The following is an 18701-nucleotide window of genomic DNA, read 5'->3' on the forward strand; positions in this document are numbered from 1 at the left end:
ACAGGGCTGCAGACTGTGGTCTTAATTAGGTTCGAGTCCGTGAGGGGAGAGAATAGCTGCAGCAGAAATGGGCAGCTCAGGCTCCCTGGGCTAGAATAAGGACCGTTCAGCTATACTGCACTGGGGATCGTTTGTTTGGAGCAGAAACCCTCTTAGATAAGGGTCTCCCATATTCTTGAGTAAAAAGAAATATTGAGCCTATTTAGAGAAAGACTTAGAGATCACTAAACCAAAGGTGCAAAGGAGGATTATGTTATTCATGGACTAAATACACCATAAAATCGATTATCGTGACTATCCAGAGGGGGGCAGTAATGTACACAAATGTCGGCATAACATCAGCAGACGAAGAGTGTCGCTGAACCAACGTTTGTTTGCTAAGTAACACACATGGTAACTGACATAAACAACCATGTAGCCGGTAGTTTATATTCTGTCATCTCCACGGACAACAAGTGACAAGAATGGAGCTGGTGTGGTAAGGGACAATTACTTTTCTATAATTGTATTTCCATTCAACGAAGTGGCGTCGCTGCATTAACTTTGGGTTGGCTAATGTTAGCAAACAAGAGTCCGACTCCAGCTCACTCAGCTGTGTTGTGGCTAACAGCTAGCTATGCTAATCAAACGTTAACTACTTATACAGTAACAGTGAATTTAACTGGACAGTGATTCACATTAGGTTGCTTCTGTAGAGTAGTTACTATTCGTTCACCTTTGCTGTTGTACTTTCAGTCGAAACCGAGAGAGTCCAAACGAGGCTCCACCAGGCTAACTGAACCGTAGCTAGCTAGCAGTCAAGCTACGCTAATGAGTCGGGATGCTAACCGGAAGTTAAGAAAGCAAAGCTCGACACAATCGGGGATGTTAAATAATTAGCGTTACTTTTCAAGCCGTTTCATTAATGTATCGGGAATAGGTGAACTGTCGTTGTTTACTAGACAGTGTATTATATTTTTCAAGACGGTTTTACGCCAACAAAGCACTGGTATGTGTATATTTGCGATTTTTGTGAGCCAGACTTTACTTGACAATGCACTGAAGCACAACAACCGACTGACGTTTTATGTTTTACTTTGAAGGCTGAAACTGGAAGTTGTGTGTGTTGTCTCTGACTTGATGTTGTGTAGCGCTGTGACACATGTCAGCATGGCAGCTCTGTTTGGGTTTCTACAGGTCGACTAGGCGGTGTGAGCTTAGTTTAATTACAGTTTGAAAAGGTTTAAATGACTCATCTCATTTGGCTGAGAGGTGAACATAACGCTAAACATTATTAAGGACAGCGTTATACTCATGTTTTGTACAAAACTATGTAGTTGGTATTATTTCAAGGCATAAAAAATTGCATTTTTGTTATGTTTGACACAGTATTGACGACTATTTTAGTTTAAGTTGATCAGAAATGACCCATGATAAGCTGCTAAAAACAAGGCACTGGCAATGGCATTAACCCTTTATAGGGCACTCCTTGAAATACTAGGAAAATGAAAATGTCAACCCGAGGGTGTTATTGATGGATATTTCAAGTTATTTTTACTTTCGTGACTTAAAAAAAGTTGCAAATCAAGATTAATAAAGTTACCATATATTGTAACTTGCCCATCTACGGTTTTTAAAAAGGGGAATTTATAATAAATAAAAGAAAAAGTAACAAACTGCCAAAAAACATTTATTCAGAAGCTTTTTAGTTTGAGGTAATGATACTTACACAAGCAGTAACAAAGTACTTATAAAGTGCTGGGAAAGTTCATTTAGTAACATTGTTTTCGGGGTAGTGGTTTTGGCACTAATCTCACTAAATAAATCAAAGTGGAGTTCAATGCAAACCAGTAACAAAGCGCCTGGAACATTTGTTTAGTGACATTTTTCGTAAGGTTGTGATATTGGCTCGAATATAAAAACTAAACCAAAGTGCATATGATTCTTCGGGCTCAAGCAGAGGCACAGGGTGGACATATTGAACGTCAAAGGAAGTTACCAGATATGGCCACTTGCCCCATAAAGGGTTAATGCTTACATTGCATGCGAAAAAAAGCTGTGTGCTTGCCTTTAGCCAGTGTAAAATCATGTTCAGAGTATAATTTATTGTTTTATTCATTTATTAAAAATGTCTTTATGTGATAACCTTTACAGTGTCATGTGTGATACTGACCACATGTGTAGAAATCTTTACTAATCTGTGATATTATTACAGCAAAGTGACATTATACTGTCTGGAAGATTGAATGTTGGGTAATTAGCTTGGAAAATGTGTTTTTCACATGCTCTTTCTTTAGTTGCCCTCATGGCTGTTAATTGTCAGGTGGAGTTACTGATGCTAACAAGACACAGAGATAATAATGAGTCTTGTAATGGAATTTTATTTTTTATTATAGTAAACTTTTGGAGTTTTGGTCAAACTTACTGCTTTCACTTCAAACAGACCTTAGTGCTGTATGATATGCTTTGGCAAAACAGTGCAGCCACACCATCCATCCAAGAAGTACAACAATTTATAACGTACACTTCTTCACAAAAGCAACTTGAAGACACCAGCTAAGCTCACTATTTTGCGTGTTTAATAAAATTCACGTTTGTCTCAATACAAAGGTGTGTCCAGTAGAGCTATATGTGAACAACACAGGCTCTCTAATATCATTGCTTTCTCTTTTTAATTTAAGGGAGGACGATCCAGTCCCTGAAGCGCCTTTCTTTTCCAGAGATCTCTATGACAAGTATTCCCTCGCACCCACTATTAGAGAATTGTGGGCCTTCCTCCAAAGGTATGTTGGTTAATTAATATGTCGTGTAATACATCAGTTAAGGTGCTTTTTCACTGTTCGTTCAAAGACTAACTAGCAAATTTTGAATTGATGTGGTTGTTTACCTTTTTTTTCCCCTCCTTTCCCAAGCCCTGAAGAGAATGCCAGCATAAAACAGGAGTGTGATGTCGGGGCTGTGAAAGCCTCCTGCTCTCCTTCCAAAGAAGAAGCTGCAGAGTTAAAAGACAATAGTTGCATCAGCAGCCAAGCGTCCTGTTGGGACAGCTGTGATAGTGATGATGCATGTGCAGACAGTGCTGCTGAAAGCACAAACGAGTGTAAGGACGCCAAAAACTCAAGAAAAACAGTGAAGCAGAAGAAGACTAAAGCCAGTGCTGCTTATCCTGAACCCAGGCTGCCCTTCCCATGTATGTCCTGCCTTTCCAGCAACGAACAAAAGACATATGTTGACTTTTTGACGAGTAAGCAAACCAGGGTCATTTCACAGGTACTGGCATTTGTTTCTTAAAGTCCGTTCAGTCCTGCTCATTCTAGTTGCATTGCTTTTGCAAATCACCTGCTTTTATATTTCAGAACTTACAGACACGAGTAAACAACGAAGTGATGCAGTTCACGAGGTACCTGCAAGATGTGTCGAGACTATGTGCCGACGACTACAACTTCATAACACAGGGAGCCATGCAGTATTCAGAGGTACTGATATTACAAGGATCCAACCTGTTGTCATCTCTTTGTGGTTTGTGTTTCTAAGTATTAAACCACAGAGACCAAATGTGTTTTTCAGGAGGTCCTCAGGAACTGTTTAGAATGCATGAAAACACTTCCTGAGCTCTACCAGATCCAGGAGATGACCAGTTTGACAGGAGGGACATTCAATCCAGGCCTAAATCTGACCTTTGAAAAACAGCTGCTGACCATGGTAGTGTGCTTTTGAAGTGTTGATCCACTGTGACAAGTGTAGGATTATCATTTCACATACTTAAGTTGTTCAGAAGTGTCATTGTCCAGTTTTTTTTTCTCCCTTTTAACTTTAAGTGTTGAATTGCAGAATCCGTCTTTTGGTGTTGATTAACTTCCTCTATTTGCATATTTGTACCTTTTATTTCTCCAGGGCGATGTGACTATTACAGACCACACAATAGTGCCCGCTGATACACCGCTTGCATCGGATTATCAGAGTGTTTCATCAGAGAATCCTCCAGCTAAAAAAGCTAAGGACATGCACGCTGTAAGCAACCGTCTCACTTTTTTTTAATTGCTCCAATAAAGTAAGTCACAGAGATGGTTTACTGCTAGAATGGGATTCATGGCCGCAGGTCTATTGTAACTCTATTTCAGCTCTTGCAATTTTCGCAAAAGACACCAGAGGGTGTTCATGTCTTGCTCAGCAAAACCACTGCTAATTGTGTCACACGCCGCGCTGTGGACAGTTGTAGCTGCTTGTATTTATTTGATCGATGTTGTGGTCGTGTGACGTATTGTTATTTTTCTTTACAGACGATCAGTAATGATGGGAATGCTGAGAAGCTGTGTGCCTGTTATGAGCCTCACGTCTGTCTGACTAGAGATGCTTTGTTCACGCTGCTAAACAACAACGGCCCTGACTTTGCGGAACAATGGGAACTGCCTGTGTGGGTAAAATTAAACCCAGGAAAAGGTACAGCATTTTCACAAGCCGATTCAAACCTTCATAGTGGAATATAAGCATAATTAAAGCCCATTTAACATTTCCTTCCAGTGTGTAAAAATACTAGAAGGACAATACATGCCTTTGTTTTTTCTGTTTATTTTCTTCTCAGCCCCTTGTGTTGTCTTTCAGTTTCAGCTAAGGGCAAAAAGGGACACAAATTGTTGTCCTATTTTAGTATATAGATATGAAAGATGTTGTTGTGAGGGATGCACACACAGAACTTCCTTATTATACAAAACCACATTTAAATACATCAGAGGTGTGCTTTGTTAGATAGTGATCTCAGGTTCATTAGTCCACAGCAATGCCAAAGCAGAAGAGAGAGTAGAATCAGTGATGTGAAGTACGATGACATTTGTAAAAACAGAAACATGCAGTATGGTTTTTGTTTGTATTGGTTTACAGTTTGATTTTAGACTTGTTCCAAATAGATTTAGAGATTTGAATATTGACAGCTCTAGCAATAAAATGCTGAATACTAGTGAAATATGACAAAAGAAATGATGCTTGAAGTTTTATTTTACATTAGAAGGCTTTATACATCCAATATAAGATGAATAGTTTTAGCTATAGCTTGCCATAAATTAATGGTTTAATATTGTCAGTGTATATAGTGGTTTTGCTTGAGTGTTGAAACTTTAAAAAATTATATATATATATCATGTTTATAGAACAAATACAATATCTAACAGAACAGAAGTGTGACACACACTACTGTGTATTGATATTGAGCGTCCTCATGGTGGTACTGTTTCACATAGTCATTTATTTTGTGTCATATTTACAGGTAGTCAGAGGAAGGCTGTGTACATAGATTCGCCTCTTCTGAAGACTGAAATGACAGTGAGAGAGAGGAGTCATATCTACCACGAGGAGAGTCTGAAGCTCGCCATCATTAGTAACGGAAGTAAAAATGTCTTCCATTTAATGACGGAGCTTCCTGCGAGTGAGCAGCAGATTTCATCGGTATGTAGACCTGCAAAAGATGTGGTCTTCATGTGGTATCATGTAAATCGTCTTATTGTTATTTGTTGTCTTTACTGAAATCAGGAGAGCTCCAAAAGAAATTTGGTGTCTTTTGAAGACAATGGTCTTGACTTTGAGGTCGACCTCACTGACCTGGAGACGTTTGGAGAGAAAACAGCCACGAAAACCTCGATGAAGGTGGAGAAAGAGCAGGATGGATGTGCACAAAGTAAAAATGCTTCAAGTTACCCGCTTTTAAATGAGACTAAAAGGTTGAGTGAACATCTTGTGAGTGCGAGCAGCAGTTCACAACAGGAGACGAAGAGCTCTTTGATCCACATGGATGATTCTGTAACTGAACCTGCTCAACCAGTAGTGAGTGAGACCACTGTGCCAAAGACTGAACCAATGAGCCAGGACTCTGCCCAAGAGACTGATGAAGACATGGCTTTTACCGGAGACTCAGATGATGAGAAGCTGGTCATTGATGATTCTGTGTCTTCAGGATTAACACCTGCAAAAAAAACTACTGCAAACCCCACCTCTGAGTCTGCACCTGTAAAGTCGGAGCCATCTTCCCCTCATAAAGGTGCAAGATGCAGGCCACAAACGAAAAGAACAAAGGTCGTTGGGGACCAGCTCGGTGAGATTCTGCGCATGCAGACAGCCATGTTCAAGTCTGCCACCGACACAACCAAAAGCTCCACTGAGTCACCCAGCCGATGTGTTGGATCCTTGGTTCCCTCTCATCCGACATCCCTGGTTAAACCCTGTGTGTCCTCATATTTGGAGAGAAACCAGAACGAGGATGAGGAGACCTGTGGGGTTCCTCGCGAACCGTCAGTTGTCAACATAAAAACAGAGCACAAAAGTACGTGTTAAAAGCTTTTCATTTTGAGGATTTAAGTTGTGTCTGTATGACTTGATTAACATACAATGTGTTATGCCCCCCCACTCAGAAATACTTTCACAAGACCTGCAGGCCAGTGCAGAGGACGAACAGGATTACGAGGCTCCAGCAGAGGGCAACGTGTTGTACAAGCTCTACAGCCTGCAAGATTTGTTACTGATGGTGCGCAGCTCCGTTTCTCTGGCTCATACAAGAAGAGTAGGCAACAACCAAAACAAGGTATTTTAATTTATTATATGCTCCAGATTTTCTAGTTTCATCTCATATATTAACATATAGAAATGATGTATGCAACAGCGCTACTCATGTCCATTGTGCTCTGCCCCTATAGTTTGTGCCAGTGTACGTCTTACCTAAGCTGGAGTACCAACTGAGTTATGGTGTTGAGTGTCTAACCAGCAGTGAGGCCTGCCAGCTGTGGACAGAGACCCTGCTCCACTCCAGCACAGCACCCCACATAGGTAAAGCTTTTATCAGTGTTTTCTGTAGTCCTGCTCTTTATAAATTCTGTTTTTTAAATTGCACAAAATGTGAGGCTAAACTTGTCGCCCTTTAGCCTTTAAGTGCCAAAAAAAAATTGCCAAAGTATTATTTATGGGGCTTACAGAAGCATTTTTCTCTGTTCTTTGCCCCCACTGGGTTAAGCAGAGTCCACAAGGCGGATCTTCCCACAAACCAATGGAATAGTCGTTAGATGACTCACTATCCTGCCCAGACTGTGTAGATGTTAAGTTTACTTTGTTGCCATAGCTACAGCCACATGTGATTGTGGGGAATTAGAAAGGATGCCATGTGCAGAGCTAAGCTAAATACTGTTTTGAGCTTTCGGTTGTATTCCCGTGATACATATTGTTAAAGCCCATGGTCTGCTTACTTGTAGCTCAAGATTCAGGGAAAACTCCCCCTTTTTTCCTGCACTGAGTATACTGTATTGTTGACTTATGTAGGTGTTGTCTGGTAATGTATAGCTTCGTCTTACCAGCATAAAGCATCTTTTTCAGTCAAAGAGGTTAGTTTCTAGATCCATCTTTACAGTCTGTTTGTACAGTTGACATAAAGTCCACGTTGGCAGTTAAAGAAGCTTATTTAATGTTTCCTATAGCTTCATGGCTATAAACACAGCTTAACTCAAGAATGGGTGTGACCCTGTATCAGGCACTGAGACCCTGGATTTTTAAAAAAGAGAATCTGTCAGTTTAAAGCAGACTAACTGATAGGTTGGCAACAGTAGTACAAGAAAAGGAACAGTCAAAAACAGTGAGAATATTTTATCTATATGAAAAAAATATGCCATATCTCCCGGTTAATGATATTATGCAATAAGCTGATAAAGACTTCCTTCTTTGCTTGGTGACTCCTTGTTCGTCATGTGGTTTATCATGTGGCGTTCCCCAATTGTGTATTTACGGCTGTGGTTGCAGGCTCTGAAATACCCCATAATTGAAGGAAGGCACAGTTGAAACAAGCAGGCCGTTCCAGCAGGAGTGGGAGGCAGGAAAAGGAGAGAGAGAGAGAGAGGACCAACAAGGCTTTCTTACCTCCCACTCAAGCTTGTAACAATGCTGGCAAATCACCACAGACTAATTACTTTGTAAGCACTAGCACTAAGCACTAGGAATGGCACGGATGATGAAGTGAAGCCCTTGATGTGCACGCTCACTAGCTCTTGTTGTTCCCTTCCGTGTGCGTTTCACCCTCCCCTCTTTGACTCTGCAGCTCACATCAATGCGCACACATCAAAAGTGGCGCTCCAGCGAAAGCTGCCTGACGACTGGAAGCAGAACATCTCCTGTGGGTTCAAGTGAGTGTTGTCAGAACACATATGTGCAGATGATTAGGAATAACCTGATCACCTCCGGAATGATTTAGAGGTTGTCGTTTTAAGATTCAGCCGGTTAATCAATAATCCAGGCCTTTTTCATCAATCGCAGCTTTCATCACCGCCGGTTCTGTCGTCTTAGTCGCTGTTGAAATGTAGATCCCAGTCAAAGCAGACAGAATGAAACTCAGTGATGTCTTTTTCATCCACAGGCCTTCCAAGTCACTGAATATACTGCACCACCTACTGAAAAAGCTAACTGGGTAAGCTGTAGAGAACGTTAATCATCTTAGTTTTGTTTGTAGATTATTAGTGCTGAGCTTCCCTGTCCTCATTCCCCCTCTTCAACCTTCAATTGCAAATATATGAAGTTGTAAAAGTGTTCACAATTAAATAATTTGTGCAGAAAGAATGTTTTTGTAGATGAGGTTTGCATTAATATTGCAGGTTTAAATGTATTGGTCCTAATGGAAACATGTATTTAAACTATAAAATCATGTGTATATATGTGAGGATTGATTGAATGCACAGTTCAAAATTATGAGAAGGGTTTTTCCTTAAACTCTGTTGTGTAGTTGCAGAACATGTTTCTTCACACTGTATTTAAGATGATGAAATCGTCGTAGAGTTCAGTCTGACTGCCGTGGGCGAGAAATGTGTGACGTTAGTCTGCCTTCATGTTTGTGTTGGAGAATTACACAATCGATTACTCAAACAACACACAATACATGTGTCACCCTCAGCTGTCGGAAGGCTCTTTTTTACCTACATTCCAGTCATCATTCATCCGAGGAATAAGCAGTGCTTGCAGTGCTACAACATGTTTCAGTGTGTGGGTTTTGACTTGAACACACCCTCAGTGACTCGGTTTGGTTTTGTAGGTTAGAAGAAGGACAGTACCTGATTGTGCACCAAGCAGGGCAGCCATTTGTGACCATATACAAGGCAGCTGATGGAAAAGTGAGTCGGGGGGCGTACAACCTGCAGCAGGTCCACAGCTCCGTTCCACAACCCCCAACCTCCGGCCAAGTGCCCTGGATACCCGTAAATCCAGTCGAGGTCCTTCCCTTCCACAAGAAACACGGCCGGGCCCCCTGCACCTTTCCACCAAAAATCTTCCAAAAGGTGTGTATTCCTTTTTGTTCCCATTGTTACTGTGTTGACAAAAGGAACTGTGAAAAAGGTGCAACAACAATGGATGGTCAGATAATGACATGATATGAAAGGTTGTTGGAAGCAAGTGTGGTTAATGTCGAGGAAGTCCACACCTTTCGTAGACATAAACTCAGAGATTATCCAAAAGCCACGGTAAACGAAGCGCCACGTCTGCTAAGTTTTGGTCAAAGGAAAACTTGAGACTATTTTCTTATCAGACAAGCTGAGGCCTTGGACTTCTGCATACTTGGCCAGCCCAAAACTAACAACAGGGACAATAGCGAGCATACCAGGTTCTGCAGAGCTGAGTTCACTGGTGTACACTCTGAGACATTCATTGGATGCCTGTCTACAATTCCCACATAGTGAAGATGTTAACACGTCTCTGAAGGTGTCAACCAGTAGAGGAAAATAACTCTTAATCAAGCAAGATCAACACATGCCACAGATGTTTGCACCTCTGAGAGTACAAACAACAAAAATATTGATTTAGTGTGTAGTTTATGATGATGCTTGGTTTGTAACCTGATAAATAATCAGATGGCACTTTTTTTTTTTGCTATCTTCTGTCCTTTCAGACAACACACCAGTCTAACAACCATGGAGCTGGACAGAAGAACAACTTGAATGCAAAAGGAAAGAAAAACAAAAAGAAACGTGCGGCCAGGCGTAACAAATATATAAAAAATCTAATTCAGAAGTCTGTTTAAAGTCTTTCATCATATGTGATAATTTTATGTTCATATTTAATATCACAGATTAAGTCAGAGGAGCTGGAGCTGTGTTGGAAAGGAAAGGGCATAACTTTTAGGTTTCACATCAGAAATACAGTATATCCTTAAATATGAATGTGAATACTGAAGCACTTTTGCAGCATAGAATCTGTCATTTTTTATGTTTGTGTTTTGCTCAAAGACATTTTGTATATTTTGTGATGTTTTTTGTAAAACAGGAGCAACAATAAAGTTTTGAGTGTTCATTCAGGAGTGTGGTGTATGTCTGTAATATGCAGATGTTTGTAGCATCTGGAATGTGCAAAGTCAGGATTAGACGCCACCTTGAAAATCTCCCGAAGGCGCAGAGCTGCAGTCACTCTGAACAGTGAGTGTGAGAAAACTTAACAAAGCTTTAAAACTTTAATCTGCCTGGCTTGAGCTTCCGAGTGTACTTGCAGTGGAAGAGGGTGGAGTCATGAGAGCATGGAAAGGGGAGTGAGCCTGAGTCAGGGGGGAAGTGAAAGAGGGGGAGGCCTTTCTCTATGTCACATAAGTTCGGCCTCCACACCCATTTCACTTAGACATCACCGGCACAAATCTCTGCATCATCTCAACTTTTACAACTGAGGTAAGTTTGGTGAAGTTACACATTGAACAACTCTTTTTCCATTCGGTTTGACTTTACACTGTACAAAGGTTTATGGAATTTTCCATCTTGCATTCATGAGTCATGACTAAAGACTTGGAAGTTCCACGTAGCTGTCATTTAATTTGCGCAAACAACTTTTGTTTTTTTTTAACTTAATTCATTACTGTTTTTCAGTCTGAGTTTCTTAAACCTGTTTTCTTGCGTGCATGTGATTGTAATCAGTTGTCATAACAGACTGGAGCACAGAAGCTCTTTTTTCCAGGGTGTGTCGCTTTGGTGTTGCTGTAATGAAAGTGTCAGACTGGAAAAGGATTTGAGAGCGTAGACTGTCAACACCACCTGAATGATTCTGATAAAAGCTGAATGTGACGACGGCAAACTGATCAAAACAATGAATCACAAATGATAAAATTAATACTTCTACAGTAACTCATTTGTACAAAAAGCAGCAACTTGATAAATCTAGATTATCTGCTTCTGTTTAGATTACATTGGCTCAAGTGATAATATCTTCAGTCAACATAAACGTGAACTCATTCAAGTCAGTAAGAAGATTACAGTGAGATCTGATGACAAGATCTGGTCTTTTTCAGGACGGTCAAAATGATATCGGAGTTTCTCGGACAACTTACCATCAACATCGGGGTAATGTCACGCTTCCTTTTTTTTATCTTTATGATAAAAACTCATACAGCATCACACACAAGCATGAATTCATTTATAATATGTTTCTATAGCAGCACAGTTTTAACCTCTTACACTGATTTGCTTTGCTCAGGGCCATGAAGAAAAGTTCCCCACAGTGGTACCTGCTGCAGACTTCGACCCCGACAGAGATGCTGCAAGAATAGAGACGGCTATCAAAACCAAAGGCAAGTGAACAGAGCCGTGTGTCTCCTCCCTGCTATCCACTGCAACGTCTCACCACAGATGAGTAGCTGGTATTTGTGAGTCAGCATCGTGGCTTAAAATGCTTTGACCAACCTCTGTGTCAGTGCTGGCAGAGCTGTAGAGATGTTGGCAGCAGCCTGACCGCTGGCTCTCCAACATCCCACCATTTTGTTGTGGTGAAGAATGCGCTCTAGCAAGATGTTTCTCTGCAAATGAGAAGGGGAAAATAGTTTATGATTATGTCATGTGCTGAAGCAGGCTATCTTTACTGCTCTGGTATTCTTCATGTGTTGTCTCTCTTGTAGAAACTGTCCAGTCTCAGTCATGAGGATTTTTGTTGTTTTCTGTGACTGTAATCTGAATATTTAAAGTTGTAACACAAAACAACACATTTAAAGATGTCACATCTGCCCTAGAGAGACTATAATTGTGGAAAATGTTGTGTTTTTTGTGAGTTTTTCTACACTTTTTTACAATGAACTGAACATTGAATATAATAAGCATTTGCAATCCTGCTTAACATATTCTAATGTATGTCCTGTACATACTATCTTTTACATTTGAAAGCCAAAACTTGACTTGCAATGAAGCAAATGGGGAGCATCATAAGTAAAAATAAGTATCTAGCAACACAGCATTTCAGTTCAGCTTCCATGTATCAAACATTAGCTCATATTGATTATTGGTTAGACAGTACACAATATCATGCATCAGTTCTGGCTGGATGTCTAGTTTTTGTACCATTATTATGTCAACTCCTCATGCTATATGGAATTAACTGTGTAACAGTCCATGTACATTGTATGTGTTATTGTGTGTCTAAATCTTCTAACGTTTATCTATCCATCAGGAGTGGATGAGCAGACCATCATTGATGTCTTAACAAAGCGTCCCTATTACCAAAGGAGAGACATTGCCTTTGCATATGAAAAGAGGGCAAAGAAGGTACTGTGGTCCTGCTAATTAGTGTCACTCTGGTTTTTTTTAACGGTATGGGACACATTATATACAATCATTATATTTCTAGGACATGATCACAGCCCTTAAGGGAGCGCTGTCCGGCTCGCTGGAAACTGTGATCCTCGGACTGATGAAGAGTGCGACCCAGTTTGATGCCTCAGAGATCAGAGGATCTATCAAGGTAAGGTTTTCATCAGAGGATCTGGCTGAAGGGTAACACTGCCCTCTAATGGAAAAATGACAAAACATGCCTATTTCTTCAGATGGATGTGAAGTTAGGTGGTGCATATTTTCAACTTTTTTTCCTCTCTTTCAGGGTTTGGGAACAGATGAAGAAACTCTGATTGAGATTTTGTGCTCACGCAGCAACGACGAGCTGGTGGAAATCAAGAAGGTCTACAAGGAGCGTAAGTTCAAAACATCCCAGGCTAGAAAAATACATTCCTGTTTAACGTTTTACCCACAGGTTGCTTTCCATTCAGTGTAGGGTTTTCAACAACCGAGGCACTCTCAGTCTGACCTTTAACCAGAAATTAAACAGCTATTGGTGTAGAAAGAGCTAAAATGCCTGCACTAAAAAAAATCTAACTTCTCACAGTGTTCAAGAAGGAGCTGGAGAAAGATGTGGCTGGTGATACGTCTGGGAACTTTGCCAAGCTGCTCCTGGCTCTTGTGCAGGTGAGATGGATGTAGCCACGGCTGTCTTTTATGATTCACAGAACAAAACACGGCTGAACCTGACTTGAGTCATGTCTTTTATTTCTGTGCAGACCAAGAGAGCAGAACCATCTGCAGTTGTAGACTATGAAAAGATTGACCAAGATGCCAGAGTAAGTCCCCCGTTTCACTTTGTCTTTGAATGCCAAGCAAAATGGTTTGAAGATTTTGATTTTTACCATCCATTATTCCTGTAAATAAACCTCAGCTTCCTTATCAATCCTATTTATTTTATTTTATTTAGTAGTTTTATTATGTCTAAAACAGTGTCCAATATGCTGTATACATGTATATAGCCAATTCTGATTTCCAACTGTGTCCTTTGATTTGCTAAGCAGTCATTAAAATTACTATTTAAAATCAGTGCTGTATAAGCAATAAAATAAAGAGCAGCAAACCCATCACTATACAGCACTTTTAGCATGAGCTCATAGGCACGAATAGTAACTCACTGATGTGTTCTGAGCAGCTTTTATTATCCTGAATGTGCTTTAAAGTAGCAGGTGGGGGTTCAGAGGGTCCAGCCTTTAACTGAGAAAGCAGTTTGTGCAAGATTGCGTCTGATATAGTTTGAGTGTTAGTGACCGTAGAGTGAATTCCAGTTATAGTGGAGACACTTAAATGAATATTTTAATATTACAATAATGAAATATCAATGCTTTCTTGGCTTGGACTTGGTTATTAAAGGATGTTCATGGTTTAAGAGCAGAGACTGATGCCTGAGACTAAGAAGGTTTTCAATAGGAGAGATGAGAAAAATAGCACAGCATTCATAAATGATAGAGCTGTATGAAATGGTAAGCAGCGTCTGACTGGCCTAAAGGTTTTAAAAATAAAAGTTCTGCCCAACTTTTTTTCATGCTTGTCCAGCCTTAGTTGAGAATCCAAAACAATTCAAGGTACTCATCAGTCAACAGTTCATAATCTTTGATTCACAGTTTGAAAATAATTGTGATGACTTATAGACTATGTTTTTCTATGTTTACTGTTTGTCTTTTATTAACAGCGCCTTTTCTTTTTAATTGACGAATACATCACTTGTCAAAAATGTCAATCTGCAACCTCCATATAATTGGTATTTGTTTGGTGTTAAATACAGAAGCTATTTAGATATGAGTGATTTATAAGTTCCACCCAGACCACACCGCTGTTTTGCCACAAACTAAATCATGTTTGGTTGATTGCATTCAGGCTCTCTATGATGCTGGAGTAAAGATAAAAGGAACCGATGTACCAACCTGGATCTCCATTATGTCCGAGAGAAGCGTCCCCCACCTGCAAAAAGGTACGACAGCCTGTTTACTTAAAGCATTACGGATACATAAGTGCTGATTTTTGATTGTCTGTTGGAAATTGTAGAATGCACTATTTCACATTTATAAGTTATTTTTTTCTGCTGCTTAGTGTTTCAGAGGTACAAGAGTTACAGCCCCTACGACATGCAGGAGAGTGTCGTGAAGGAGGTGAAAGGAGATTTGCAGAGGTCCTTCCTGGTGCTAGGTATGCTTATCTTTTATCAATGAATCATATTATTATGATTATTATAGATGATTACTTGGAATAAACTGTTTCCAGAAAATCACAAAAGAAATTATAATATGTACGATTGTGGATATTTATTCTGTTTTTCTTTTCTCTCCAGTTCAGTGCTTTGAAAACAAACAGCTGTTCTTCGCCAAAAGACTGAATGAAGCCATGAAGGTACTGACAGTGCACTTCTTTTTCTTTCTGATTTAAAACGTGGCTATTTTGAGGTCTAGACTTTTCCTCCTAACTAATGTAAGATCTACATCTGCTTGTGAAAGTGCAGTTTTTGCTGCAGGAACACAGAAGTTGGCAGAAGTTGTCTTACAACACAGTTGCATCAGCTGCTGTAGTTAAGGCACAGAGCATGTTACGACTTAACTAAGTGCTGACTTTGTCTGCTCAGAGTAAAGGAGCCAAGGAGAAGATAGTGACCAGAATTATTGTGTCGCGCTGTGAGGTGGACCTGAAGAAGATCTGCTCTGAATACAAGGCCAACTTTGGACAGTCTCTGCAACAGACTATCGCGGTGAGTGAACTTTCCAGCCCGCCCCTGGCCTCTTACTGATTCACATTAAAGCTTGTTCTGTCACGCAGCCCCTCTAACCTGCTCTATTACTTTTCTTTCTGCAGGAACATACCAAGGGGGACTATCAGAAAGTGCTGCTTGGCCTCTGTGGAGCAGAGGAGTAAAAAAAAAAAGTATCCTCAGTGTCGAATAGGTGTCACTTTCCACCACTGGAAATCTGTTACTGGAAACTTGTGATTACAATCCCTGGAACAATATCTGCCGCGAAATCCCGTCGTACTTTTTCTGAACATATGATTGAGTGCAACATTCAAAGAAGTTCTTTTTACTACTTAAAAATCTGAATGACAGTGTATGTTTGTTATACTAAAGCAATAATAAAGTTGCTTCATTGGAGCACTTTTTGTTACTTTCCTCGTCTTCCGCTTTGTTTTTCTTAATAGATGTTTGCCTAAAAAACCAGCAGAGGGCGATATAGTCGCATTAAAAGCAGCTACGGAAAGCTTCACCGCCTCAGTCTCAGGGCCTCACACACTGATACCTGCTGATGAAACGCAGACGTCTAGAATTTTAAATTTAATGAAATATTTGAACATGAATGACATTGTTGCAATCCGTTATTACGCTCCTTAATTATTACAGGTTGTCAAGTATGTAAAAATAAATTTGAAAAGCAATTGTTGTATATATATTTACATTTTTTATTTGCATAAGAGATTAAAAAGAGTGAAGATGTCCCAGGCTGTGAATGTGAACAACGCCATATCGTTAAATTGATCAGATTGAAACTTTTCAACTGCAAATCTGAAGATTCTCGACTTGGTGAAAACAGAGCGACGCACGTTCGACGGTGCATCTTTTTCACACAAAGAATCGTAAGAAGTCAGCTTCATCTTCCACTATGAGATTCTATCAAGATGATTTAATCATTAGTGTGTTTTTCCGTGTTTGTTTGGTGCTAATATTTTAATTGAAAATGTTAATTTTACCTCCGGCTAAGATGATTTGCATACCACTAAACAAGCGTCTATACAACGTGTTTCTGCTGTTTAGTTTGTGGTCTCTCAGGATGAAATAACCACCACAGTGTTGTCAAGGCATTTCTACTGAAGTATAAGAAAAAAAATAGCCCCAAAAGGCAAGATCAGTACTGCTGAACACAGTGAATGAGGAAAAGGATGGGAGAGAAAGTGCAATAATCTAATGAAAACTAAGTGGTGTACTGTAGCTCAAATATGATAGAAGATCATCTATTATTGTGAGAGAAATTGGCTGATAAAATAATGCTTCTGTCTAATATTTTCAACGGTTGAGTGGCTGAGGAGAGAAACGGCTTCAGATTTTAACAAGGCGTTGGATTTATGATCATTTTGTAATAATATTGATGAGAACATTAGCCCTTTGTGATGGTTTGTGTTTATGGGCAATAAAAAAATAAAATATAGAGTAAAGTAAGATAAAACAGTATTTTGCAAAGCAGGGAGTGAGATTTATGCGTGAATATGGTGACAGATTAATCTCTGCATCATAAAGAGAAAAGTACCACCATATTTTTCCCCTTTTTTATATGGATGTACAACATGCTGTTCTGTTCAAGGCCAGCCCGTAGGGACCTCCAGCAAACCCAAGGGGAACTCTCTTCTCAATTGAAACGATGCAATTTACTGTCCCAAACACTGGCACTTCATCATTCAGAGGACTTTAACCCCATGAATGTCAAACACAGAGCATGCTGGGAAGGAGATGGAATACCTCACATTACCATAACAACTAGAGCCAAATGACAAGCACTCTGAAGTCTAAAAGGTGAAGAATAATACCATATAATCACCTAATAACATTTGAATTTGAGAGGAGACTTTTGAATATTTTATATGAAGAAAAAGTTACATGAGGAGTTTTTAAATAATTTAAGGATCCGGTTATGATTCCCACCTGTCAGGCGGCTGCATCTTGGTGTTTTTAAAGGTCAGAGAAATCCGTTTCTCTCTTCAAATACTTGTCCCAGTTAGATCGAATATATGAAAATCCCACCTACCCCCCGTCCCCACCCCCACCTCAGAGAAAAAGCCCAGGCGGTGCTTCAGGCATCCAGCAGCATTAAAGTTTCACAGTACAGCTGTATAGCTGCTGCTGGCCCGCCAGACATACCAACTGCACATCGGGAAGGTATTAGTTTGTGCTTTTTATTAATTCATTGCATTGAACAGAACTTGCAACGAGGAGAACCAACAGCTCCTTAACGTTTCCTTTCACTCCTCTCTCCTTGACACATCTGAACCCAGCTCAGTATTTTTGTGCAGAACACCAAAGGGTGTTTAATTATAGAGTAGAAGGCCACCAGGGTCTGCTTTTAATTGTGTGCATCTGTGTGTGTTTGTGTGTGTGCGTTTGCCTGCAGCTCTATAGGTCGCAGGCATACTCTAAATGAGAACTCCTACAGGCTAAGCTGGAAGAGCCGCTCCCTCAACACATCCACAGAGCGGAGAGAGCCAGAGTTTGATTAATATTTTCTTAATTATCATTATTTAATTCAGCAAAACCACAGCTTCTTCAGTGAAAGCGTGGCCTTTGTCTCTGTGATGCTGAATATCCTGGCTCATTAAGGGCACGGAGAGATCCTGTATATGGTAAATAAGAGGCTGTGTCTTCTGCTGCTGCCCCAGGGAGAGTTGGCACCACACTGAAGGACATCTCCTTCTAAAGAATGGCGCTCTGCTGATGTTTCTCTGCTCAGACCGTGGAGCCGGATCCTCCGCCTCTGGCATCGTCAGGCCCGCTTCCTTTTATGAGGCTCAAACTGAGACAACAGCGCGAGGCAGATGAGCGCTGTGCACTCATCATGCCATCAGGCTGCCTCCTTTGTACAGTAGACTGGTGATTGAAACAACATAAGAGAGCAGAATAAGGCCTGTCTCCTCTTGGGTTTTGGCTGCAGTCAGTCCATCGGCAGACAAAAAAGACATATGGAGAAGTTTATAAAAGAGCTTAGTGTACATGCAACACAATGTATGTCTTTGAAGAGTTCAGCTTCTGTCATCTTGAGAAGCCAAAAAGAAAAAAAAAAATCTCAACAAGGTTATACTTGAAATACACCAGTCTGTTTAATGGAGTAGTTACACATAAGGTGCACCTTTTAAAACAACTTTGTTATTAATTGTGCATTAAATTCATCGTGTCTGATGCCAGTCACAATCCAGTTTGTTATAAACTCTGCCTGGAGACATAACTTTCATATGTTGTAGTTTATCAGCTCAGTCGTGTTTGATGCTCAGAGCTGGACTGGATGCTGAGTTTTCTCTTTGCTTGAAGCTCCCTCTCTGTTGCCACTGTACTTATATGCTATAAGGATGAGAATACCCTGTGGCTGCTTAACCTACATGCTGTACATCTAAGTCTCCTCCTCTTCAGTT

The 18701-nt window shown here is 40.2% G+C and overlaps 2 protein-coding genes across 2 annotated transcripts; both read left to right on the forward strand.

Moving 5' to 3' along the window:
- The first annotated feature begins 373 nt into the window (after nucleotides 1–373).
- ice2 (interactor of little elongator complex ELL subunit 2) lies at nucleotides 374–10316 on the forward strand. Its single transcript, XM_008282144.1, has 15 exons — nucleotides 374–478; nucleotides 2661–2762; nucleotides 2892–3249; nucleotides 3336–3455; nucleotides 3547–3681; nucleotides 3874–3990; nucleotides 4260–4419; nucleotides 5240–5418; nucleotides 5503–6289; nucleotides 6378–6547; nucleotides 6660–6789; nucleotides 8045–8129; nucleotides 8360–8410; nucleotides 9029–9272; nucleotides 9881–10316. The coding sequence occupies exons 1-15, from the start codon at nucleotides 465–467 to the stop codon at nucleotides 10010–10012; spliced, it is 2784 nt and encodes a 927-aa protein (XP_008280366.1). The 5' UTR covers nucleotides 374–464; the 3' UTR covers nucleotides 10013–10316.
- A 228-nt stretch (nucleotides 10317–10544) lies between these two features.
- Nucleotides 10545–15700, forward strand: anxa2a (annexin A2a). The gene is made up of 13 exons (XM_008282146.1): nucleotides 10545–10646; nucleotides 11261–11312; nucleotides 11446–11539; nucleotides 12409–12503; nucleotides 12586–12699; nucleotides 12835–12925; nucleotides 13117–13196; nucleotides 13289–13348; nucleotides 14427–14520; nucleotides 14640–14735; nucleotides 14878–14936; nucleotides 15166–15288; nucleotides 15393–15700. The coding sequence occupies exons 2-13, from the start codon at nucleotides 11271–11273 to the stop codon at nucleotides 15450–15452; spliced, it is 1008 nt and encodes a 335-aa protein (XP_008280368.1). The 5' UTR covers nucleotides 10545–10646; nucleotides 11261–11270; the 3' UTR covers nucleotides 15453–15700.
- Nucleotides 15701–18701: the final 3001 nt, after the last annotated feature.

The sequence above is a fragment of the Stegastes partitus genome, unplaced genomic scaffold, assembly GCF_000690725.1.
Source record: "Stegastes partitus isolate 25-593 unplaced genomic scaffold, Stegastes_partitus-1.0.2 Scaffold259, whole genome shotgun sequence".
NCBI lineage: Eukaryota > Metazoa > Chordata > Actinopteri > Pomacentridae > Stegastes > Stegastes partitus.

Coding starts and splice junctions, on each gene's coding strand:
- ice2 (XM_008282144.1), top strand. Junction 5,419..5,502: donor GTGAGCAGCAGATTTCATCG/GTATGTAGACCT, acceptor TACTGAAATCAG/GAGAGCTCCAAAAGAAATTT. Junction 6,548..6,659: donor TAGGCAACAACCAAAACAAG/GTATTTTAATTT, acceptor CTGCCCCTATAG/TTTGTGCCAGTGTACGTCTT.
- anxa2a (XM_008282146.1), top strand. CDS start 11,271: ATGATATCGGAGTTTCTCGGACAACTTACCATCAACATCGGG. Junction 11,540..12,408: donor GACGGCTATCAAAACCAAAG/GCAAGTGAACAG, acceptor TCTATCCATCAG/GAGTGGATGAGCAGACCATC. Junction 13,349..14,426: donor AGATTGACCAAGATGCCAGA/GTAAGTCCCCCG, acceptor GATTGCATTCAG/GCTCTCTATGATGCTGGAGT.